Source organism: Corylus avellana, chromosome ca2 (genome assembly GCF_901000735.1).
Source record: "Corylus avellana chromosome ca2, CavTom2PMs-1.0".
Lineage (NCBI taxonomy): Eukaryota > Viridiplantae > Streptophyta > Magnoliopsida > Fagales > Betulaceae > Corylus > Corylus avellana.
This window is the reverse complement of record NC_081542.1, coordinates 49,142,171-49,167,166: the sequence shown is the minus strand read 5'-3', so window position 1 is coordinate 49,167,166 and position 24,996 is coordinate 49,142,171. Positions and strand designations below refer to the sequence as shown.

At 37.3% G+C, this 24,996-nt stretch overlaps 3 protein-coding genes across 3 annotated transcripts; 2 read left to right on the top strand and 1 right to left on the bottom strand.

Moving 5' to 3' along the window:
* Window positions 1-7,820: 7,820 nt before the first annotated feature.
* On the top strand, window positions 7,821-12,233 carry LOC132171521 (uncharacterized). The gene is made up of 4 exons (XM_059582855.1): window positions 7,821-8,716; window positions 8,808-8,957; window positions 10,067-10,680; window positions 10,774-12,233. Exons 1-4 carry the CDS (start codon window positions 8,179-8,181, stop codon window positions 11,515-11,517), a joined length of 2,046 nt encoding a protein of 681 aa, XP_059438838.1. The 5' UTR covers window positions 7,821-8,178; the 3' UTR covers window positions 11,518-12,233.
* Window positions 12,234-12,323: 90 nt separating this feature from the next.
* On the bottom strand, window positions 12,324-16,979 carry LOC132171523 (uncharacterized). Its single transcript, XM_059582856.1, has 6 exons — window positions 16,439-16,979; window positions 16,178-16,327; window positions 15,732-15,860; window positions 14,973-15,026; window positions 13,774-14,276; window positions 12,324-13,057 (listed from the first exon to the last, which is right to left on the bottom strand). Exons 1-6 carry the CDS (start codon window positions 16,929-16,931, stop codon window positions 12,422-12,424), a joined length of 1,965 nt encoding a protein of 654 aa, XP_059438839.1. The 5' UTR covers window positions 16,932-16,979; the 3' UTR covers window positions 12,324-12,421.
* A 1,680-nt stretch (window positions 16,980-18,659) lies between these two features.
* On the top strand, window positions 18,660-23,349 carry LOC132170157 (uncharacterized). The gene is made up of 5 exons (XM_059581051.1): window positions 18,660-19,171; window positions 19,342-19,491; window positions 20,243-20,386; window positions 21,214-21,839; window positions 22,654-23,349. Exons 1-5 carry the CDS (start codon window positions 18,667-18,669, stop codon window positions 23,347-23,349), a joined length of 2,121 nt encoding a protein of 706 aa, XP_059437034.1. The 5' UTR covers window positions 18,660-18,666.
* The last annotated feature ends 1,647 nt before the right edge of the window (window positions 23,350-24,996 follow it).

Here is a 24,996-nt window from a genome sequence, read left to right as displayed (position 1 = left end):
AACTCTCTGGCTATATTTCGCCGAAAGGGTTGGAAAGTACTATAAATAACTACTTTTCCAAAAAGTGAATCTCGGAAAAGCGCTTAGTTTAGCTATATTTTCTAAGTGTAGAATCGAGAGTTTTGTTGGCTGTTTGAGGTGTTCAGTAGTTTATAGCCTTGAGAGTGCTTTCACTTTGGACTCTTTGGGATGTTGTGCTCCAATGCCTTTCTTCAAATCAAATACCCCCCATTCATGGAGATGTGGTGGGCTTGGTGAAGCTAGGCGATGGTAAGGCGCAGTGGAGTTCAGTCAGAGTAAAGCAGAATGAAGCTCAGATTTTTTTTTTTTTTTTTTTTTTCGAATTTTCGGATCCTCGATTTTCCTGATCATCGGTTTTCCTGATCCTCGGATGCTCGGCACGCTCGGCATGCTAGGCATGCTCGGATGCACGCTCGGCATGCTCGGTTTTCCTTCATGCAGTTTGCAAAGTCAGCACGTTTTGGATGACAAGGTACATTTTCTGGCAATTTTCCTCATGGCCTGCAGAATACCAGGGGAATTTGGACACCAATTCTCTGGGTGTATTTGGTTTGCTCCTAGTGATCGAAAACTGCAAAGAGCTAGTTGGAAATATGCACTCTTGAAACCATCACCCTAGTCCCCTACCTTTCTTTGTGATGCTCCAAGAAGAGAGAAGCTTTAATGGTGAAATATCCACCGAGGATGCCAGTTTGGGAGCATCTAGAAGATCTAGGAGGAAGCAATATAAGTTCACACCAGCATAACATCTGCAACCCTGTAGTAGTTAAGAATAGGCAGGATGTCACCATTAGCTATTGCTGCAAGAAGGCGTGGGACACCTATCAGGCTCTGAAGTGCAGCCCTTAATGTCGAAAAAATGATTCCAATATAGATGATGACTAGTAAAGGCCAAGCAACTGTAGCTATATGTAGTCTGTCGGCCAATAGCTTCTTTCTGGTTGTAAGGGCTCCAAATAACAACACAAAAACTTGATAAATTGTAGTAGTTGTGAGAGTTGCAGCCAATGTTCCAATGGGAGTTGAACGCTGAGTTTCTTTTAGTGAAGCTGATTGATTTGAACCTAGACTCTAGCTTTCTTTGAAAGTTTTGGCACTCAAGCTCGTGATTCCAAATATAAGCATAAGTTATGGGCTAGTAAAGGCCTAGCACAGCTGATCCATGATCCAATAGTTACCCCCCAATTTCCTAGTTTGACAAACTATGGAAATTTCATATTTCTGAGAATGGGTCAGCTTTTACAAGTTCGGCTTTCTGCAAAAAAATGAGAAACCAAACAAATACATGTATCCGAGCAATGAAAATAACTCGGTAGAACATGATTAACAGAGGCAATTATAATGATTTGAGCATTAATAAACCTAAAAGACTTGTTGTCACTTTGGTTCTTTGAAGCTTAGGAGTTGAATATAAAATATGTACCTCAATTTTTATAGGGTAAGAGTGATACCTCTGGAGGAAACTCACCGAGATTAAGTCGGGGTTGTTTGTCCGGAGCTCGCCATGGAGGCTGTTGCAGAGTTCACCGTTGTAATTCTTTGTGAACATTTGGCAAAGTCTAGCAATCTTTAGGGCCTAGTGAGGCATGCTCAGCAATGGCGACACTCGGTTTGAGACAGGTTCATGGCAAAGCTCAACGATCAAACAATATTGATATTTCGGTGAACTGAGAATGGTGAAGAGTCTCCTGACTTCATTTCTAAAAATAGTTGCTAGAGGGAGATCGGCGAGGCTGTTCATGTGAACCCAAGGATGGGTCTGTCAGAAGGAATTGAGCACTGGGGTTCGGCGGCACTGTCGTCAATGATTCTTGACAGACTCGGCGAGCTTGCTGGTTAGCGGGCTGGTCTGCTGGGCTTTGGCGTTGCTGGTGAGGCGAGGCAAAATGCTAAACCCAAGCTGACTTATGGTTCGAAGCAAGCTGAGCTATGGTAATGCTGCGGATGACATTCGGCTAGGCAAGCTCGGCAGCTGTGGTGCTTTAGCCAAGGTGATGCTCGGCGATGTGGCATGATGACTCCCGGTAACTGATGGTCCAAGATTTGGTCGATGAGGAGACTCGGTACGCTGATGGTCCAAGACTTGGTCGATGAGGAGACATGGTAGTTTGGAATTGCTGGCTCGCTGCTTGCTGGCTACGTTGTTGATATGAGTCCACGTGTGTGGCCAGGCGGAAAGACATACACAGCCCAAGTTGCGATCTTCTTTCTTAGACTTTGTAAGAGATAACAACAATATATATTCTGCATGTATATAGGATGTGTACCTTCATGTGAATAGTCGATCAGAAAATACAGGGAATTTCCGAGCATCAAAGGTGTTAAACTTCCAGTAATACAAAGGGTTAATTATGTAGATGAACATAATAAATCCAATCCCAATACTGAGGATGGAAGGCCAGGGAGTCACAAGCAGGCTGCCATAATAAGTAGATATCCCTGCCCAATCGAGAATGAAGGCACCAACACCAAGTCCATGGTAACCAAACCCAATTTGCTGAGTTGTGATACTACAGAACCATGCCCAGCACACCCAAGAAAAGAATGTCAAAATTGGACACGGATGTACGGGTGCGCATAATAGAGAATGCTTGCAGTAATGGCAATAAGGAAAAATTTCATCTGGGTAAAGCCTTTGTTTTTCGGCTCCCTTTCATGTAGTGCTCTAAACAGAGAAACCTGAGCAACGTTTGAAGGCCACCCCAAAATCTCAAAGATAGCCTCATGGTCTGGGAGAACAGAATATGGCAAAATTCAGTCTTCGTGAACCAAGTACGGCCAAACTGAAGGATAAAATACTAGTTTACAAACTAGTTACCTTTCTATTTCTCTCTCTCTCTCTCTCTCTCTCTCTCTTTTATTACTAAAGACAAAGAATAAATTAGACTAGAGAAGAGTGGAGGAAGTCTTCTTCGTATTTCACTTGTATTGAAAATGCATCTTACGAAGCCTATAAATAGAGGCATTCAAAGACTAACTTACAAGGCTTTTACTTCTCCTTATTTATTGTATAAACACATGAGTTTAGAAAAATTAAAATCCCTTATTAATTAAAAGAACTTAATAACTTCTACCATTTAAAAAAACTCTCTTGCGTTTTGATTTGTTTAGTTTCCAACACGCCCCCTCAAATCAAAACCTTCTCATGCCAAGCATGTCTCTTAGCCTCATGAAAATTGCACCTGATAATGGCTTAGTAAATATATCTGCTACTTGTTCAGTAGTGTGGCAATACTGGAGCTCTATTGTCTTCCGCTTGACATGGTCTCTAAGAAAGTGGAACCTAGTGTCAATGTGTTTACTCCTCCCATGTTGCACTGGATTCTTTGCTAACTTTATAGCTGATTGGTTATCCACATAAATCACAGTCGGTTCTTCTTGTGGATGTTCCAGTTCCTTCAAGAGATTCCTTAGCCATATAGCTTCACAAACAGTAGACGAAGCAGCCACATACTCCGCCTCACAGGTAAACAAGGCTACGATTTCTTGTTTCTTGGATGTCCAAGAAAATGCTGTAGAACTAAGATAAAACACATACCCAGTAGTACTTTTCCTTTCATCTTTGTCACATCCCCAATCACTATCTGAATAACCAACTAATTTTGCTTCATCACCATAGGCATAGAATAAGCCAAGATTCAGAGTGCCTTTGATGTACCTTAGGATCCTTTTTGCAGCTAACCAATGAGTCTCCATTGGTATCTCCATGTATCGACTCACAAGTCCAACTCCATAGACAATATCTGGCCTTGTGATCGTCAAGTACCTCAGACTTCCAACCAAACTCTTGTAAAGAGTTGGTTCAATAACTCGACCATCTCCTTCTTTTGACAACTTTATGCTTGTTTCAACTGGGGTATTCACAGAGTTGCAGTTACCCATCTTGAATTTCTCTAAAATCTCCCCCATGTACTTCTTTTGGGATATGAAAATTCCATCATGTTGTTGCTTCACTTCAATACCAAGGAAGTAGGACATCAACCCGTTGTCTGTCATCTCAAACTCCTTAAACATTGATTGCTTGAATTCCTTGAACATTTCACCACTATTTCCTGTATATAGGAGATCATCAACATATAGGCAAATGATTAGAAATTCACCACGATGGTTTTTCTTCATATAAACAGCATGCTCATATGGACATTTAGTGAAGCCGTTCTGATGAAGGTAATTATCAATGCGTGCATTCCAAGCTCTTGGTGCCTGCTTTAAGCCATATAACGCCTTCTTAAGGCGGTACACCTTGCTTTCTTCTCCTTCCATTATAAAGTCTTCCGGTTGTTGCACGTATACCTCTTCTTCAAGGATGCCATTGAGAAAGGCTGACTTGACATCAAATTGGTATATCTTCCAATTGTGATGAGCGGCATGTGCGATCAATAATCTCACTGTGTCAAGTCTCGCAACTGGTGCAAAGACCTCTTCATAGTCGATGCCATACTTTTGTTTGTAGCCTTTAGCTACAAGTCTTGCCTTGTATCAAGAAACTTCACCTTCTGCAGTGCGTTTGATCTTGTATACCCACTTGACACCAATAGCCTTATGGTTTGATGGGAGTGTTGTCAACTCCCAAGTGTCATTCTTTTGAATAGCATGTATCTCCTCCTCCATTGCGGATCTCCAACAATCTTCTTCAACGGCTTCTTGAAAGGTAAGAGGCTCATGATCAGCATATAGGCAGAAAAGATTAGTCTCTCCATCTTCTGTTTGCTCATAGATTTCCCTGAGACTTCTCATTTTACTTTGATTTGTGGAGGATCTGTTGCTGCTACCTCCCATAGAAGATGTAGAGTCTCTCTGTGCTACGGATGGTGTGGTAGGCTGAGAAGATGGTGGGGTACTTGGTGGAGCTTTTGTTGAAAGCTCTTCAGGCTCCTCTAACACTTGTTGTTCTTTGGCCTTCTCTTCATCGCTCCAGCTCCACACACTTTCTTCATCAAAGATAATGTCTCTACTAACCACTAATTTCTTTGTTAGTGGGTTGTAGAGCTTGTATGCTTTCGACTCTTCGCTATATCCGAGAAAGATACATTTTTCACCACGATCATCAAGCTTCTTCCTCTTGGATTCGGGAACTTGAGAATATGCAACACATCCAAAGATTCTTAGGTGTGCAACACTTGGCTTGTGGCCGCTCCATGCCTCTTGAGGTGTCATATTCTTGACACTTTTGGTAGGATATCGGTTGAGTAGATAAGATGAGCAAGCTACAGCTTCTGCCCAGAATTGTTTTGACAGCCCTTTCTCCTTGAGCATAGTTCTGGTCATATTAAGAATGGTACGGTTCTTTCTTTCGGCAATCCCGTTTTGCTGTGGTGTGTAAGCAGCAGTCAACTGATGCCTTATGCCTTGTTCCCTGCAATACTTATCAAATTCTTTTGAGGTGTATTCTCCACCTCGGTCAGAACGAAGAGTTACAAGCTTATGACCGCTTTGATTTTCAACAAGGGCTTTGAAGTTCTTGAATACAATAAAGGCAGCTGATTTTTCTTTAAGAAAATAAACCCAAAGTTTTCTGCTATAGTCATCGATGAAGGTAATAAAGTATCTATTACCTCCTAAGGACATGGGCTGTATTGGTCCACATATGTCGGTATGAACTAGTTGCAATGGTGATGTTGCTCTCCAAGATTTGCTGCTGGGAAAAGGAAGTCGTGCCTGCTTGCCAAGTATACATCCTTCACAAACGTTGCTCGGTGGCTCGATCACTGGTAACCCATGCACCATGCCAAATGAAGATAATAGCTTTAGGCCGCTGAAATGTAGATGGCCAAAGCGAAGATGCCACTTCCATGACTCACTTTCCTTGAGTCCATAGAAGCACTTCTTAGACTTTGTGTTAAGATGTAATGGGAACATGCGATTATTGGTCATTGGAACACGAGCCACAATTCCTCCACATGTATCTCTCAAAATGAGAGAGTAGTTCTCCATATGTATGGTGTACCCCTTCTCGAGCAACTGCCCAATGCTAAGAATATTGCTTTTCATGTTAGGCACATAATAAACATCAGAAATGTACCCTTTCTTACCATCATTTTGATAGATTTTTATCTTCCCTTTGCCTTCAACTGAGAGTTTGGTGGAGTCTCCCAAGTTCACTTTTCCACGAACTCCTTCTGTGAGTTCAACGAACAGATCTTTCTTCCCACACATATGATTGCTTGCGCCAGAATCGAGGTACCAAACCTCATCTTGTGAAACTGAAACATCATGAGCGAGAAGTAAAATAGAATCACTACAAACCTCATGTGTTGCTTCTGCAACATTTGCTTGTTCATCATTTTTGTGCCAACAATCCGAGGCATAGTGTCCAAACTTCTTGCAGTTGTAGCATTGGATATTCTTGGAGTTTCCATGTCCATATGTGAATCTTCCTCTTCCTCGGTAGCCTCCTCGTCCTCGACCTCTGAAACTTTGAGTCTCATGTTGACTTTGACGTGGTTGTTGGAAAATACTACGCCCCCGGCCTCTACCACGACCACGGTAGGAGCTGAATTTGCCTTGATCATTTAGAGTCAATTTTGACTCTAGTGCTTGTTCTAATACACTAGAACTAACATTCTTCTGCATCCTTTGCTCATGTACTTGTAATGAACCCAACAACTCCTCAATTGTTAGCTTCTCCAAGTCCTTGGACTCTTCGATAGCTACAACTACATGTTCAAATTTAGAGGAAAGGGATCGAAGTACCTTTTCGACAACTCGGATGTCATCGACCTTCTCATTGTTTCTTTTCAAACCATTCACAATTACCAGCAATCGTGAAAAATAATCGGACACCGATTCTCCATCCTTCATGTGAAGAGCCTCGAACTCGCCCCGTAATGATTGGAGACGGACCCGTTTCACCCGTTCGTCTCCTTTGAAGATGGAAGCTAGAATCTCCCATGCTTGTTTACTTGTCATTGCTTCGGCAACTTTCTCGAAGGTAGACTCGTCCAATGCTTGATAGAGTAAAAACAAGGCCTTTTTATCCTTCTTCCTTTGCTCCTTAAGAGTCTTCTTCTCATCTGCTGTGTATTCAGCTTCCTCCTCCTCAGTGGGTTCTATAAATCCGTCAGTAATGTCTTCCCACAGATCTTGAAACCCAAACAGGGCTCTCATTTGGATAGACCATGACCCATAGTTATCTTTTGATAATCTAGGGATTTGTTGTTGGACTATGTTGGAACCCATTTCTAGAAAGGACAAAATGGGAATTGGCACAACTGGGCTCTGATACCAATTTGAAGGATAAAATACTAGTTTACAAACTAGTTACCTTTCTATTTCTCTCTCTCTCTCTCTCTCTCTCTTATTACTAAAGACAAATAACAAAATTAGACTAGAAAAGAGTGGAGGAAATCTTCTTCGTATTTCACTTGTCTTGAAAATACATCTTACGAAGCCTATAAATAGAGGCATTCAAAGACTAACTTACAAGGCTTTTACTTCTCCTTATTTAATGTATTAAATAACAAAAACTTATCTCTAACTTAAGACTTCAGTTGAGAATTAAATAAACACATGAGTTTAGAAAAATTAAAGTCTCTTATTAATTAAAAGAACTTAATAACTTCTACCATTTAGAAAAAACCTCTCTTGCGTTTTGATTTGTTTAGTTTCCAACAATTTCTTGGTTTTTCTCCATGTGAAGTTCTCAGAAGATAGTTAGGCTTGTTTTCAGATTAAAAAAAGATGGATTTGAACTGGGAATGAAAAGAAAAACAAAATAAGCTACTTTGACTCAATTTCAAAAGATTAATAGAAAGCTTTCTCAAAAAAAAAAAAATAATAATAATAATCCAAAGCGAGAGGTGTTGATTTGAAGGGGGTGGAGCATATGGAAGAGACGTGAGAGTTCCGTTGACAGAACGCAACATTTGGTAAAAGAAGTGAACCCTCGAGTCTCTCTCTCATCGTCTCACACTCTCCTTCACTCTCTGCAAAGGCAAATGCGAGCAGGTGAAGGAAGTAAAAGAATGAGAAAAGAAAGAATAAAAAAAACAAACTAACGTGGCCACGTCAGCTTGTGCAATTCCATTTGTGAAAATGGTTGAAACTTTAGCATTTCTCTTTTTCTAAGCATAAATTCCCATCCGATTGGGATCCAATGTATCAATCTCTCTAGCTAGCGCACTTTCACTCTCTTACAGTACTACGCTTCCACTGATCATGGCTTCCACGGCGGCAGAGAAGGATGCCGCTAAAGATCATGAATTAAACGGAAAGCTGTACAAAGCTCTGCTGAAGGAAGAGGCGGATCAGGTGATACAACTCTGCGAAGGTATTGAGGACCATGCATTGCACAAACTGACCGTACACAACGACACAGTGCTCCACAAGGCCACTTACGCCAAACAAGGCAACTTGGTACTCAGACTTCTCGATGCCTTGCCTCACCACCATCTCTACAAAATGACCTGCAAAAACGACATCGGCAACACTATCCTTCACGAGGCGGCTACTCTCGACCAGGAAAACTCAGTCGAGGTTGCCACCAAGATGTTAGAGAAAGCCCCGGAATTGTTGAGCGTGGCCAACAATATTGGAGAGACTGCACTCTTCCGGGCAGCCCGCTATGGCAAGACTGAGATCTTCGACTTTTTGGCAGAGAAAATCTCGGGAGATGAAGAAGCCAAACAGCAACCATTTATTCAGAGGACGGACAAGACCACTATTCTTCAAATCGCCATCCTTGCTCAGCACTTCGGTTAGTCCTCTTTCTATTTATGTGAATTTTCATTTGTTTGTTTTAATTTGCTTGACCGTATGCTTTTTTCATACACAAAATGCATAAACAGGTTTAGCTCTGAAAATAGTTGAACTATTCGAACATATAATTGATGAAAGAGACGAAGATGGTATGACTGCTCTTCAGCTTCTGTCATGTAACCCTTCAGCTTTTCTAACTGTGCGCAGACGGGGACTACTCAATAGAATTATTAACTCTGGTATGTAGGATCAAGTCTACCTATTTATTTATTTTATTCAAATTACTGCAAATCCAAATTCATCTTTGTCCTTCTTAATTTTCTTATAAATAGAATTATTTATTACCACAAATAAATCAAGTAAATAAAATCGAAATGTAGCCAAAGACATTTCTTTGTAGTATATACACTGGCCTTTGAGAACCCTCCAAAAGTAAAAGTTCTTGTCCTTTTCTCTTTCTTGTCAGGTCATGTCTATGGACCACAGCAATAAATTTGATGTCCTTGCCACTTTCATGTGATGTTCCTTAATAATACTTTCGCCAATTAAAGTCTTAAATTCAAACGGAAACTCACTCAATACTCTTCAACTTTTATCTCTTTTAAAATATTTTTCATAAACTTCAAAATTTTTTAATTTAGTCTCTTAAATTTTTAATTGCTTTTAATTTAGATCTTTTTATCCATTTTAACAGTTAAAAATATATAAAAAAAAAAGACCAAAATATCCTTAATTTTTTTTTAAAAAAAATTAAAAAAACGTTTTGCAAGTTAAAATTTTATACAAAAGTCATAGGTATAAATGTCTTGTAACGTTTAAAATCTGATAGAGGAGTCCAAATTGAGAGCAATTGAAAGTTTAAGAGACTAAATTAAAAGATTTTGAAGTTCAAAAAAATTTATCAAATCGGATGGAAGTTCATCCTCAATGAAGTTTCCCCTAAATTCAAATAAGACCTTTTGTGTAAATTAATGTCTTCCATGCATTTTGAGAAAGAAGAATCTTACATAGACTAAATTTGTTATTTGTTCTAAATTCCTTAATATGATTTGATATTTATTTATTTATTAGTTACCTATATTTTCAACAACTTACATTAATTAGCATGTGCCGTTTTATTTGAACATGCCATTTATCACAATCTTAGGGGCCCTAAAATGCTACTTATCAAAATTTTAAAATGACACTGTTTTATATTATATCAGAGTACTGCTTAGTGTACTCATAGTATTTAGGGCAAGTGTCATTTTATTTGAACCTACTCGATCATAGTATTCAAAATCTTGTCGCAATTTTGAACTATATTTGTGAAATGTATCAACAACTACTGACGTTTAGTCTTGAAAAGTCAAAGTGTGCTGTAGTTCGGCCAGGCGCAATGAATTTCGGATGGAAAAATCAAACAATGAATCAGCGTTGAAGCTTGCCAAGATCTTGGTAGCAAAAGATACCTCGTGGGAGTCAACTAGTTCTGCAGTTGACCAGAGTAAGACCAAGCCCCACAAATACGGCAGTAATACTTTTGATGTTGCATCTACTGAAAAAGGGGGTGGTGGAGATGAGACGGCAGGTGGTGTAGATGAAAAAGGAGGTGGTGGAGAAGGGTCTCCTTCTTCTATTACTCTAAAACAGGTGGAAGCGGGAGGAATTACACCATTGTTTCTAGCAACTAAGTTAGGCTGCATAGAGATCGTCACAGAAATATTGGACAAATATCCGCAGGCAGTTGAGCACATTGATAACGAAGGGCGGACTATACTGCATGTAGCTATCAAGTACCGTCAGTTGGAGGTTTACGAACTTGTGTTGAAAATGGAAGTAGCAATGAGATGGCTGATACGAAGGCTTGACAACAACGGGAACTCTATTCTGCATATGGTTGGAATAAAGAGAGAAGATTATGTACCTGAAAAACTGCGTGGCCCTGCATTTGAATTACAAGAGGAGCTGCTTTGGTTTGAGGTAACTCCATTCTCATCTCATTTGCTTCTCAAACAATAAAATTTAGGACGCCTTTTCTAAAGCTTTTCACCTTTAATATGCTTTTGTGTGCAGCGCGTGAGGTCAGTCACAAAAGCCCATTTCATTGATCATCAGAACAACATGAACAAGACTGCTCAAGGCTTATTTGCAAGTACCTACAAAGATCTTCGAAATGAAGCGAGAGAATGGCTAAAGAAGACAGCAGAAGGATGCACCATCGTGGCAGTTCTCATTGCAACAGTTGCCTTTGCCGCAGCCTACACGATACCAGGAGGTCCAAATCAGAGCACCGGGGTCCCTGTCCTTCTCTATCAACCTTTCTTTGTGGTTTTCACTGCAGCTGATGTGCTCTCCCTTGCAAGCGCTTTGACGTCAGTAGTTATATTTCTTTCAATCCTCACAGCCCCATATCGTTTGGATGATTTTAGACATTCTCTTCCTAATAAGCTGATGCTTGGAGTCACATTTCTGTTTCTCTCTGTGTCGATGATGATGATAGCATTTGCAGCAACAATCTTTCTGATGATACGAGGTAAAGAAAGCTGGATAAAAATTGTGCTATATTCCCTTTCTTTCCTTCCGGTTGGTATCTTCGCACTGTCATATCTCCCCCTCTATGTCTCTCTGACAAGAACTTACAAGTACTTGCTCAAGAAGATAACGCAGGCTATTCGTTGGAGTAAATGGCTTCCAGGCGTGTCTCATTCCTCCAATCGTCCTCTACCTCAGTTAACCGATTCCACCAAGCACAAATCGGAGAGAGAAGATTTTTATTCCTTGGCTGCACCACACCGTACCTCACATTTATCCGTTTGAACTGTTTGTGCTGTACGTATAATCTAGCATGTCAAAAGGGTGCGATATATATGTTAATGAGTTCTACCATGTATGGGTTTAAAATTATATATGGGTTTATTAAAAACCAAAAAAAAAAAAGTTCCTCTTATTTCTCTAACTTTGTTTTTAACTTGGTTTTTAAAGAATAATATCCACCTATCTTGAAGTGTATTTGAAAGCATTATGTATTACCAATAAAAGTCCTCAGCTAAATCCCATTAATGGATGTGTTAGGTGAGTAGTGTGTTAGTGTTCCTATTTAATATTGTTATTTGATTCCATACATTGAGCATTATCGGTTTGTTATTTTATTCTACGCAGGTTAAGTCCTTTAGTTTAGTAGTTTTAGTTACTTAATGTTCCATGTTATTCTAGTAACGGTTAAGTGGTCCTTATTTTTAGGAGTAAGTGTTTAAGTTGTAATCTATTTAAATGTTTTACTCAATGAATTATTTAGATCAGTTTTATATATTCAATTTGTTTTACCTCTCTCAACCTAACAATTGTAGAGAGAAGACGGTCACTTGTGCATTTATCATTTTTCATTTCTAACAAGATGACCCTTGAAATAATACTGATCGAGTACACTAAAAAAATATATGATATCATCACTTATTCTAAAATTTTAAGTCGATAGGAAATGAATCAATAAAATTCTCAGCCAAATCACTTTAATTAATGATCCTTAAAATAATCCATCAGCTTTGTTTGTGTAAGTGGTTGTAAGTGTAGCTAATACGGAAACATTTTCCTAAAGGTATTAGGAACAAACACTTTCGACATAGTTAGAACAACAAAAGGAATTAAAATGCACACTGTCAAACAAAAAAGGGAGAAAAAAAATTAAATACATTGTAGGCATAACTAAACAACCACCTAATTGCTAATTTTTATCCTCCTTAGGTTTCCCAAAAGGAAGAGAGTCGATGAAACTCTCCCGCATATCCCTCACCGTATACCAAGCAATATTGAGATAGAGAGGGAATTCAAGCACAAGAAAGAGAGCGACTGGACAACAAGCGACTGTGTAAACTGGAGTGGCAGCCGAATGTAGCCTCTTCCCAACTATAAGCACAAGCGTAGCAGCAAAAGCAACCATCATAGACGCCACGGCGAGGAACAATGTAGTTAGTCCCAACACTAGCCTCAACGGAAGAGATCTCCTGAAATCCTCTTGGTCCATTTTTGATGTCATGATGGAGAGGAACAAGACCACAGATGTCAGGGAGAAGCAGAGCGATAACGTGTCCGAGGTTGTGAAAGTGCGAAATGGAGTTTCCTTGAGGAGCAATGGATGGCCTGTTTTTGAGTTGGAACCGCCCGGGGTGGTGTAGGCACAGGTATAAGCGACGGTGGCTATTAGGACAGCAACTATAGTGCATGCCTTTGTTGTTTGATCTATCCATTTTTGGCCTTCCTTCATCAGTTTCTTATGTTGGCTGGTGAACAATTCGTCAGCAGTTTGTTGTTTCTTATTTCGGTGGTTGATGAAATGTGGAGGAACAATTTTCCGAACTCGCTGCATTTTCATAGAAATTAACTATTTAGATTCTTATTCAAAAGGGTGTCAAAAAATAGTAGAAATGAATGAATAAATTTCACTTTCTTTCAGCTTCAGCATTTACCATCAAGACTTTCTGATCGATGCAGGAGTAAAATATATATATGGAATCGGGATCTTTTAGTTTTATTTACATTAATAGTTTTAATAATTAGTTTCTTAGTATTTAACCTTATTATTTTGTAATTAAATAATGTGCTTGTCTCAAATTCAGACAAAATAGGGTTATAATTAATTAGGGTTATTTTTAAGAGTTATATTATTTTATAAATTTTTTTTTTGACATGTTCGCACAAGATAAGGGATAGGGATTCAAACTAGTGATCAACCTTAATTCCCTTCATTAGGCGTGATCCCAGCCGATTGAGCTACTTCTTGAGAATATATTATTTTATAATTAAATAATAGGCTTAGCGCCCTAAAAGCCAATCAATTTATGGTTAGGATTTGTGTCACTGTCTATTTAAATGTTTTTTTTTACTCATGTGATGACAACTTATGACTAATAAAAACAAAATGTACGTTTTCTTTAAGGTGCAACTCCTACTCTTTGAGATTCTGGTTCAACTCCCTTTTCTTCCCAAGTTTGTAAATCAAATTTTGATGATTAATGGAAGGAAAATAAATAAAAATTGTAAAAAGGAGTGAGAGCAAAATGACAGCAAAATAAGGACCTCAAACCATTGTATCTCTGACTGCATGCGAAGGGCTTCCCCAGGCCTGTCATTCAGCTGACGCTCTCTCAAGTAAGCAGCTTGATGTAAAATGCTGTCACCATCGCAGTTGAACCTCCTCCTAAGCCTTGATGTCGTCGGATTGGGCAAACGGTTGAGAAGATCAAAGATTTTTTTCCTTCGATATCTCACTGCAAGATGAAATATGTTCTCATCTCGCTTATTTATGACCTCAATTGACTCAGGATAGAGTCTCAGAATGACATCTACAATCTCTATGATCCCATTTCTTGCAGCTGAAAGTAGTGGTGACTCAGAATATGAGATAGTGATTGGAAGCACATCCTCCAGTTTGTCTGTTCCTTCTTCATCATCCTCCGGTCTATCCCCAGGGTTTGTACCCGTGCATGTCATGTACTCATTCAGAGCTAGATGGTTAGCAAGCTTTTCAGCTTTCTTGTGCTGCCTTTTTTTTTCCCACAGTTTTTCAATGTACGGGAATCCTTTTGACAGCCCGTGACCGACAGCAACATAAGATATTTCATTAGCTTTCAACAAGAATCAAATGTCCCATTCTGATACTGTTTAAGAGCACTAGCTAGAACCAGATCTCTTCTTTTCTTTTCTTTTTTTTCCTTAGAAAAACTCTTAAAAAACCTTTAAACAGACTCTTTTGGTGTTCCCTGAACATTATTATAATATAAAAAATGCTTTATCTCTTCTCTCTTTTTTCTCTTTTTCCTTTAGCATTTATTTGAAAGAATATTTCAAAAATATTTAAATATTATAGAAAAACGATAAGGGAAATTATTGCTGAGTTTATTTGAATAGAAAAACAAAAAATAGTTTGATTCCCTAATTTTTTTTTTTTTTTTTTAATAAAAGTAAGAGAAGCGGTTAAGATAGATACTTGGGCAGACCAAGCAAGTGAAATTCGGGTTACCTAACACCTATCCGGGCATCCCCTTACATGAGGCTCATTACATGCATGTCCCGATCCCTATCCAATCATCAATACTTGCAAACCACTTTGGCAAAAGCAAATATAGATTTAATATTGACTTATCGTCATCACATTGCCACCAAATTATTATATGTTGATTGACAATTAATGGTGGTTAGCATTTTAATTTTTACATTTATGCTGGGGTGGAAGTTTTGATGTGCACTACTGTGAGTTGCAATATTAGAGAATGTACCTTTAGCTATGCACCTCCAAAGAGCAGAATATATACTTGAAATGGCTGCAAATACTGTAACTTACATGATTAGAGAAATCTAAAAATATTATCTAGAAGAGGAGCAGAATTAGTTTAATGTAGTGCTCTAATTGAAATAAATGAAAATCAATTCAGAACGGTATTGCTGTGTCAGATAGTCTGTGTCTCATTGATGATAAACTATCTAGTAGTGCGGAAAAATATTAGCCAAATTTGATACTTTTGGTCTCATAGTCTTTTGAAGAAATATATATATATATATATATTCTGAGAATTTTATAACAAAAACTTGGGTATATCAGGGTTGCGTCCAATAAACATAATTTTGATTTGAAAATCTTCACTTACAACAATCATGATAGTCCACATTGTCATGGATATGTATTAAATCCGATATTTGATGGGCAGATTGTGAAAGCATTACATGAGTGCTAAATCTCACTTGATCATTGTGTATTAGCTAGGTAGAATTAACTTTTATAAGTCATTTAGTTTTTTTTTTTTGGAATATAGTGTAGGTGTAGGTAGTGTTTTCTTAGGTCGTGAAAAATCGTATCAAAACCAATCTAATAATGCCATGTGATCCCTAACAAAGTTTTGACTAATTCTAACTATAACGTAGATGTGAGTCATGTGACTAATTAACAATTCCGTAGCTCTTTTTTAAGGTCAAAAAGAGTTAGAAGATATTTATGACTGAAAGCATACCAGGAGCAAAGTTTCCCTTGTATCCATTACCTCTAGTATTGCCAATCCAGTAGTTGAATTGGCGGCTGCAACACCTGCCACAGCCAATCTCCAGATCTTCTCTTTGAGTTGATGTAATCATCAGTTCATCTTTAAGGTCATCGCCATCATATGGAAGGCCTGCATTGAAAATGCAAGTTCAGTTAATCCTATGTTATGGAGTGTTGTTTAACAATGTATTAAAGACAAGGTCCTCAATTCGAACCTGACTCTATTAATTTATCTTTTATTTAAATTAAATATTTCACGTGTTGTATTTCACATATTAAAATAGAATTTGAGCCAACATATTAATTAGGAGAGTGTTAAAATATTAAATTTATCAATTGTTAATTATTACTACAAGCTTTTGGGATAAGTAGCACTAATTAACCGCAACATGATATGCAAATTAATTGTTGAGTGTAGTAACATATATATGTTGTCAGATAACATACAATGATAGAGAAGCCACTCCCATTTGTTCATAGGGAATCCACTCTTGAAAGCAGATGGCATGTTAGCTAGCAGCTGAAGACATGTCATGCCACTTTCATCCCTCAGAGATTGAAGCGAATTATCGATTTTCAGCAACTGCCAAGCTGTATCTGTAATAGAGAGAGAGAGAGAGAGAGAGAGAGATAAGAGAGAATTTTGGGATTAAGAAATTTGATTCTATTGTTGGGCTTTAAATATTGAAAGAGAGACAGAGAGTCTACCAAAGTATCTGCTGAGGACAGCTATGTGAAGAATAGAGCTCCCGCCTCTCCTGATGTGATTCTTCATGGTGCCATGGTCCATAGCTCTCTCAGCTAAAAAATCGACCATTTCTGTCTTACCAAATGCAGCGGCTCTAAACAAAGGAGTTTCATCTCTCTTATTTTTAATATCAATTAGGTCTTCGTCTCTATCCAAAAATAATTCTGCCATCTCGATGTTTCCAACTCCAGCCGCCTCATGAAGTACTGTATCTCCACGATTATTTGTCACCCGAATATCTGTAATTTCTAGCAACTTACGGACCAATTTCACGCTTCCACTGTGCAGTACTGCGATATGCAGTGCAGTGTCCCCGGTGACTGTAATAGGAAAAGCCGCGGTTCCAGTTTCTGAGCAAAAATCCTTTAACTTTTCCCAATTTTTCTCATTGGCTGCTTGATACTGCTCCGACATTCTTGCAACAACCTTCTTCGACATTCTCTCAACCTCCATCTCCCTCTCGATCTCTCTCTCTCAAGCTATGAGAGCAATAATGCATGATTTGTTCCATAGAATTCTAAGAATTTAAAGAAAGTTAATGGCATCTACTTTGCTTGCTTGAGTAGCAAAGGTATGACTTAGAAAAAAATAACAAAAAAAAACAAAAGAGTAGCAAAGGTATGCATTACAACCATAAAGAAAAAGTTTTATGCTCCATTTTTTTCTTTGGAAATGCTAGAGGTACAAAGAGAAGCTTACACACTAATGTGGCACTGCCACGTCAGTTAAATAATATTAATAAAAGGAAAACAAAGCCATGCTGACGTCTTGCAGAGAAAGAAAAGCTTCCTATACCTTGCGTGTAGGAATGTTGCCGAAGAACTCTGAGCTTCTGGGATTGAGACAAATAATATTGCTTTTGGCTTACTACCTTAAAAGAGAGAGATTTTAATTTTCTCTTTGCTCAGAGGCGGAGATGAGAATACAAAGAGTGAGAGGGAGATGATAGATACTCGGTTGAGTTTAGGGTTGACAATTTCTAACATCGAATATGACCAACACATAATCAAAAAGGTTAAAGTTGAGAAGTCTGTCCGGTTTAATTAGATAGGCCAAATAATTTTACACTCAAACTTTTGAGATAACGGATAATATAACATACCTTGACATGGCCTCTAATTCTAATTCGATATGTGAACATGAATTGCCCCCTCTAAATGAGCTACGTACTGTTTTAATGTTTAACCGATTTTTATCAGCCCAGCCCAGCCGCCCATGCTCTGCCCTAATGAATTACTAAAATGTATCTGAAATGAAGACAGAAAAGAAGAATCAGAAACATTCACGTCTTTTTTAGCCGGTGGGGACTGTTAGCGAATGAGCTGGCTTGCTTACCTTTGGTTAAGCTGGTATAATTAATTAGTTAGATAGTTAAGTAGTTAGTTGACATTTAGTTACATTCTAGTTGACAGTTGTATTCGTGTAAATATATAATAGCATTCATTATTTCCTTTCTCTCTCTCTCTCTCTCTCTCTCTCTCTCTATATATATATATATATAGATTAATTGTATGAGTTTCATTCATTGAATAAGAATCTACATATACCAAATCTTGTCTGTCATTTCAACTCTCTCCATACACTTTCTTCTTCTTCCTTTTCCATACTAATTGTTTTTTATGTCTTTATATCTGCAACCATATATTTGTGAGAGATCCCCACTGTTTAAGTCCTACAAGAAGTGCAAAGTACGTAGTGGCTCGCCAAATCATAATTTTTTTTTTTCTGCAAAAATCTTGTTGAATTCCTAAAGTTTTTATTTTTTCTGCAAAAATTTAGTTTATAGTTTGTTGAATTTTTAGGTTTTTTTTTTTTTTGCAGGACAAAAGGAATACATTGAAATTTTTTAATTGTTTGAAAGAAGAACATTGCAAATTGAGAGTTGAAGTGGAGTATGTGTAGTATGCAAGAAAAAAGTAAAAAAAGTTATAAAGCACAAAGCAAAAGATGATTGTACGTTCTCGACAGAAAGAAATAAAGAAATAGTCCGATGCCCTATAAAATGAGATTCTGAAAAAGAAAAAGAAAAAGAAAATTCTTTGCTTCATGCTTTCAAAAGAAAAAGGAACACCTAGATTAATAATATTGCTGTCCCAGCTATCCATGGTAGGCGGCGGATCGAACTATATAGTCCTTGCATGCGGCCAAACTCGGGAATTCTCTGTGTTTATCTCTCTCCCTCTCTCTCATGGCGCAAGGGCAAAAAACTCCCGAGTTGAGGAAACTTTATAAAAGCATTTTGAATGGGGACATGAAAGAAGTAAGAGCTCAATGTTCAGCAATAACAGATCTTTCTGGGACCCTAACACCACATGGCGATAACATCCTCCACACGGCAATCTGCATGAAAAACGAGAGCATCGCCAGAGAAATCCTGAAGAAATTTTGTAAAGAACCAGAACGGCTACTGAAAATGCAAAATGCGCTGGGGGACACCGTCCTCCATGAGGCTGCGGCAACCGACATGACCAACATTGCGCAGAAATTGTTAAAATCAGCTCCAGGATTGCTGGGTATGCGTAATAAGCGTGGGGAAACACCTCTTTTCAGAGCAGCCCATTATGGCAAGGTTAAAACGTTCAGGGCTCTAGCCAATGAACTGAACGAACAAGAACCGGCCAACAAAATGGATCATTTGAAAAGGGAAGATGGAACAACCATCCTTCACATCACAATTCTTGCAGAGTTCTTTGGTGAGTATTTTTTGCTAATTAACCACATCCGTTGAATCAATTCTATTCAAACAAAATGCTTAATATATCTTCCTGCAATTTATTGCTCTGTTATGGTTATCTATGGTCTTTTCCTCCTATGCTTAATTAACATATATACTACTTCTTTCCTGTTTCAACTTCAAAAACAGATCTTGCACTGGAGATAGCGAATAGGTATCCAGAATTAATTAATGCCGAAGATCCAAATGGGATGATAGGACTTCAGCTCATCTCAAGGAATCCATCAGCATTCAAGAGTGGCAGAAAATATGGATTTTTCAGGAAATTCATTTATTATTGTATGATCCTTTCCTTCAACTCTAGTACGCTTGTTTATGTTGGTAAAAAAAATGTTAAATCTGAGTTTTGGTTCTCGCATCGATAAATAGTAGAAAGAGTGAGAGAGATTGATGTACATATTAAATATAATTGGTTTAAAATCAGTTTATTGGCTGGGCTGTTGTAGCCAGATTTTGTTTTGGCTGTCCAACTACTTGCTTGTGCGTAATGGGTTCCGGCCTAGTGGATATAAATTTTTTCATTCATCCAAAAAAAAAAAATCAGCTTATTGTTTTAAGCTTCTAGGTTAAGATGGTGCATAAATATGTATATCAAAAGCCTCACCCAAAGAATCCAAAATAACCAAATCTACAACATTTGCAATTGCCCATATCCTAATATTATGAAAGTTTAAAGTGGATTTCAAGAGTGAAATAGAGATGATCCATTTCATAATTCAAATTAAATCAACATAAGAGAAATGCTAGATATCAGTCAACTAAATAAGAAAAAAATAAATGTTATTTTTTACTGTTACGTCATTCCAGTTGAATGATAATATACCAATGATCTACTTATAAATAGCATTAGTACTCATTATATATTATTTTAGTAATTTGGTGAGGCAATCGAATATTTTCACCCATCTGAGTAGTCTTAGTTGCACCTTTAAGATGAATCATAGAATTTCATTTATTCTGGGTGCTCCAGCTACTTTTGCAAACCAAACCCAATTCTTGGCAACTTGATGGTGTCGTTGCTGTTCTCCAGGCATTCCTAGTGAGGAACCTAAAAAGGAAGAAGAGAGCAACCCAAAAGACACTCATGAATCTGATGATCAAGGCCCCAAGCTGCCTCCAAACTACGACGTTTGTGTGCAGTGCTTCTCAATGGTAGTACGTAAACTTATTTCAGGTACACAACTCACTCAATTACATTCTGGTTGTCTTCACAAAATATATAGGATGTACCTTTCCATTTCTCTTAAAATAGAGGGGAGTACTTTTAAGATCAAAATTTTGTTTTGTTACATTCAACGATGCATATGATGTTACATCATTTAAAATAAAGTTAAATTTTTATTTTGTTACATTTAATAAATGAAGTGACATCATAGTCATCCTGTGACAACATATATATTATATACTATTACTAATGTTACATACTGCACAAACAACCTACAAAGCTGATGTGATAAGGTCTAATAGCCATTATTTTTTATTTATTAGGCTCATATTTTGTAACATGGTCTAGTCCTTGCCACATTAGCATTTTGGGATATTTGGTAACAATCTTTGATCCAATGACTACTAGACCTTGTCGTAATAGCTTTGTGGGATATTTCGTAACAACCGCTGATCTAATAACTATTAGACCAGCCTTGTCACATTAATTTTGTGGGATATTTTGTAATAAGCGTTAATCTAATGACTACTAAATCTTGCCACATTAGCTTTGTGTGATATTTGTAAGATGTTTGTGTGATATGAAATATTACTCTATATCATTAGATTTGTGTAAAATCTAATATTGACAATAAAATAGCTCATTTCTATTTCCTTGTCACAAACTCGTGTGTACTTCCTAGTATATTAATCAAAATTTAAGAAAAGGTCGAGTAGAAAAAACATTTGATAAGAGATCTATTTGGCATGCGTACTAGGAAAGATTAACAGATCAATTTGGAAATCATTTCTATGTCAAGTCACTCTCTCTCTCTCTCTCATCTCCAACTTAAACAGGATGGCCGGTGATGGAGGGTATATATAATGAAAAGAGAAAACACAAAGCCGCTCTCAAACTGGCAAAGTTTCTAATACCAGAAGATTTGTCGTGGGAGTTGGGAAGTCATTCCATAGAAACCGAGGATAGGATCTCAATAGGGAAGGCCGCAGCTTTCACTGAAGAAGGAGGGAAGGACGAAAAAACGAAGGATAAAGAAAGTCTCGATCTAACAGCTCGTACTGGTAGGCAACCATATTGGCCATGGCCAGATGAGTTGCCTACAACAGCTCCGATCGGATCAGAGGGAACAAGCAATCCAACACCACCAGCTCCCATTTCGTTGCTTTTGGCAACGAGCACAGGAATAGTAGAGATTGTGAAGGAGATACTTGCAGTGTATCCCCAGGCGGTTGAGCACGTAAGTGATATGGGGCAGAACATATTGCATGTGGCCATTCAGTTCCGTCAATTGGAAATCTTTAAAATTGTAAGGGATATGGAAATACCAATGTTAAGATTGGCTCGACAATTTGATCACAGAGGGTACTCCATCTTGCACCATGTTGGAATCACCAAGTACTACACTAGAAGTAGCAAGTCCGGTCCTGCTTTCCAATTGCAAGAGGAGTTGCGTTGGTTCAAGGTAAGCACCTAAGAATTCTAGACCTCTTATAAACAGTTAGAGGTGCACTCAACTTTTACAAAATATAACGTTTGATAATTTTGTTGATTGATTTCTTTTATTCCATAGTAATGCATGCAGTATTTAAAGAACAAACTTCAAGGTGGACTACAACTCAACATCAACATAAAGAAATCTATTTATAACTGTTTAAATCAAAATTCAATAATGATCAATTAAAAACTAAATGATGATTTTAAAAGTCATATCATTCTTGAAAGAATACAAAAAAAAAAATTCTAACATTAGGCTAATAATAGTAATGAAATAACAATTACTAACAAATGACAACTACTAACGGATATGAAGGAAATAACAAACACCGAAGTTTATATAAAATGTGACTGAAAAAAAAATGTCCACATATTCGGCTAGCATTAATATGAGTAATGCTACAAGTTCTTCTTATATCCCTCTAAGAATAATGTAGCTCTTAAAATCACTATTGAGTTTATAATTGATTATTATTGAATTTGGATAAAATAATAATTTTGAAAGCTATTTCGTTTTTGGAGTGACACAAGAAGGGCTTCAAGAATTACTCAAACGTCTGCAAATTTTTTTTTTTTTTTTTTTGTTGATCAACACAAATACATTAACAATGTACATTGTTGATACAGAATATTGATAAACGTCTCAACATACATTAATATATTTATTTCCCCAAAAAAATTACTATTCAAAACACGTTAATAAACATACCCCATCATGTCCTGAACTTTATTAAACTAATTAAAACCATGACTGTAATTACCTTCTAGTTAATTTTATGCAGCGTGTGGAGAAGATGATACCCTCCCATTATGCAATGCACTGCAGCAAGGAAAAGGAGGAGACCGCCCAAGAGTTCTTCGAAAGAACCCATAAAAAACATCTCAAGGAGGCAAAAGAATGGCTGAAGCGGACCTCCGAGTCTTGCTCTACTGTTGCGGTCCTTATCGCCACCGTCGCCTTTGCTGCCGCCTACACCGTGCCAGGAGGTTCCGATCAGGAAACTGGAACTCCCATCCTCCTTTGCGACACTTTCTTCCTGATTTTCACTTGCATGGACGTTCTCTCCCTTGCAAGCTCATTGACTTCCGTAGTCATGTTCCTTTCTATCCTCACCTCACCCTTTGACCTCCAAGATTTCCGCCACTCACTTCCTCGGAAACTCATAATCGGCTTCACCTTCCTCTTCTTCTCAGTGGCGGTGACCATGCTTGCTTTTGCTGCAACAATCGTGCTCATCATTCATTTGAGGAAGCGGTTGACTAGAACGCTCATATACACTGCTGCATTCCTTCCTGTCTCCTTCTTCGCACTCTTACAGTTTCCTTTGTATGTCGCGTCATCGAGTACTTTGAAGTTCACTCTCAAATTGATTAGGAAGGTTCTTCCCTGCCGTTTACTCCCTCGTTGTTTGCAAAAGACCACTACGCCGTCCATTAATTACAAGACTCAACGATGCAGGACGGAGAAAGAACATTAATTTAAACTTTACAATTAGTAATATTTTGTAATTGTTTTCAATATTTTATTTATATTTTGAAAGTCCATATTTAATAATGGGATTGGCCTAACAGTTAGTCATATTAGAGTTAGAGTATAGTTTATTTAGGCATAAGTTTCAATTTTATTTGAGAGATTATGGTTGATAAATGAACAGTTATTTCGTTCTTTGAGAGTTGTGATTTCTTTTTTGAAAGTGGTAGGAAACCAAACAAATGAACCCAGAAAAAGTTTCAAATTGACGTAGTAATGGTTTTTAAATTTAAAAAAATACAATTCCCTCTCCCTAGCTTGTCTGTCACTCACAGTCTGTCACGTCAGTTTGAAAAAAAATTTGGGTTCATTTGATTAGCTCCCTAACACTTCCCTCCTCTTTTATGTTATGAGATTCTACGTTCTTGGTGAGATGCCAAATTTATCTGATTGGTGAGATGACAATCCTTTATTTTAATTTTGTTTATTTGTGCTGCATCACCCAATGAGATTTCCAACTCCATATATCAAGGTAGTGCAATGAGTCACAGAGATCGCCCTTTGAACAACCAAAGAAAGTATTATGGGATATATACTTCTAAGATGACTTGGGCATTAATTACCTAATTAACCTACCTAATCAAATATTTCTAGTACTATATTATCATGTAATTAAGCTTGTGACAATCAAATGGCAATTTGATCAGTTTGTTAGAATTGTTTTACCTCGTTTGCATATGAATATCTGCAGTAAGATAAATTAAGGCTCAATTATTAGCTACATCAATTATTGTAAAACTTACTGTTGTATATCTAAGATCAGATCGATCCCTTCTAATTAGGCTTGTTTGAATTTAAATCTTAGAATTAGACAGTCCAAATTTCATAAAATTTTATGCAGCTTAAACTGTTACAAGAGGATGTATCCAGCAACCTATTCTTTTAGTCTATTCAATTTGAGAAAGATTTGGCTTAAGTGCAATAAAAAAAAAAAAAAAAAATTATAACATATGTGTTGTAATTTTTTTTAATAGTTTAAATTTAATTTTACTCTTTTATATAAAATTCAAAATTAAATTTAAACAGTTAAAAGAAAAACACTGCAAAATCCATTGTAGAGAGTTTCCTTTCTTCTTTCCCCCTCCCCAAAAAGTACTATTATTAGGTACATGTTCATCCCCCTCCTCCCAAAAAAAATTAAGTACAATTATTCTTTCCCCCTCCCCAAAAAGTACTATTATTGGGTATATGTTCAAACCTTCCTCCCAAAAAAACAAAATACAATTATTAGGTACATGAATGATTATATTTTTGTTCGTTAATTGATCAACTCTGCTAGCTTATGATGATTGTGTTTAGCAAAAGTTCATATTAGATCGGACTGAATTCAAGAATTTGAAAAGAAAAAAAAATTAAAAATTAAAATTAATTTTAATATTTTATTTTTTACATCATATCAATCACTTTTTATTATTATTTAAATAAAAAAATTAATAAAAAAATTAGGTACAATTATTGCTAATTAAGCTGATCGTAGTGTTTATATTTTTACGTTCTTTCTAGGGCATCTTAGTCGGTGCTTCCATTCATCCCAAAAAGAACAATTTTTTATGATTTGAATTTTGTCTGTCAGTTAATTGTTAGGTACATGTTC

What these genes read in the sequence shown, in the direction of transcription:
- LOC132171521 (XM_059582855.1), top strand. Translation starts at nt 8,179, where the DNA reads ATGGCTTCCACGGCGGCAGAGAAGGATGCCGCTAAAGATCATGAATTA. An exon ending in CATCCTTGCTCAGCACTTCG is followed by an intron (nt 8,717 to 8,807) that starts GTTAGTCCTCTT and finishes ATGCATAAACAG; the next exon opens with GTTTAGCTCTGAAAATAGTT. An exon ending in CAATAGAATTATTAACTCTG is followed by an intron (nt 8,958 to 10,066) that starts GTATGTAGGATC and finishes AGTCTTGAAAAG; the next exon opens with TCAAAGTGTGCTGTAGTTCG.
- LOC132170157 (XM_059581051.1), top strand. Translation starts at nt 18,667, where the DNA reads ATGGCGCAAGGGCAAAAAACTCCCGAGTTGAGGAAACTTTATAAAAGC. An exon ending in CAGGAAATTCATTTATTATT is followed by an intron (nt 19,492 to 20,242) that starts GTATGATCCTTT and finishes GCTGTTCTCCAG; the next exon opens with GCATTCCTAGTGAGGAACCT. An exon ending in AGTACGTAAACTTATTTCAG is followed by an intron (nt 20,387 to 21,213) that starts GTACACAACTCA and finishes CAACTTAAACAG; the next exon opens with GATGGCCGGTGATGGAGGGT.
- LOC132171523 (XM_059582856.1), bottom strand. Translation starts at nt 16,931, where the DNA reads ATGGAGGTTGAGAGAATGTCGAAGAAGGTTGTTGCAAGAATGTCGGAG. An exon ending in TGTCCTCAGCAGATACTTTG is followed by an intron (nt 16,328 to 16,438) that starts GTAGACTCTCTG and finishes TCTCTATTACAG; the next exon opens with ATACAGCTTGGCAGTTGCTG. An exon ending in CTGGATTGGCAATACTAGAG is followed by an intron (nt 15,027 to 15,731) that starts GTAATGGATACA and finishes TGTAAGTTACAG; the next exon opens with TATTTGCAGCCATTTCAAGT.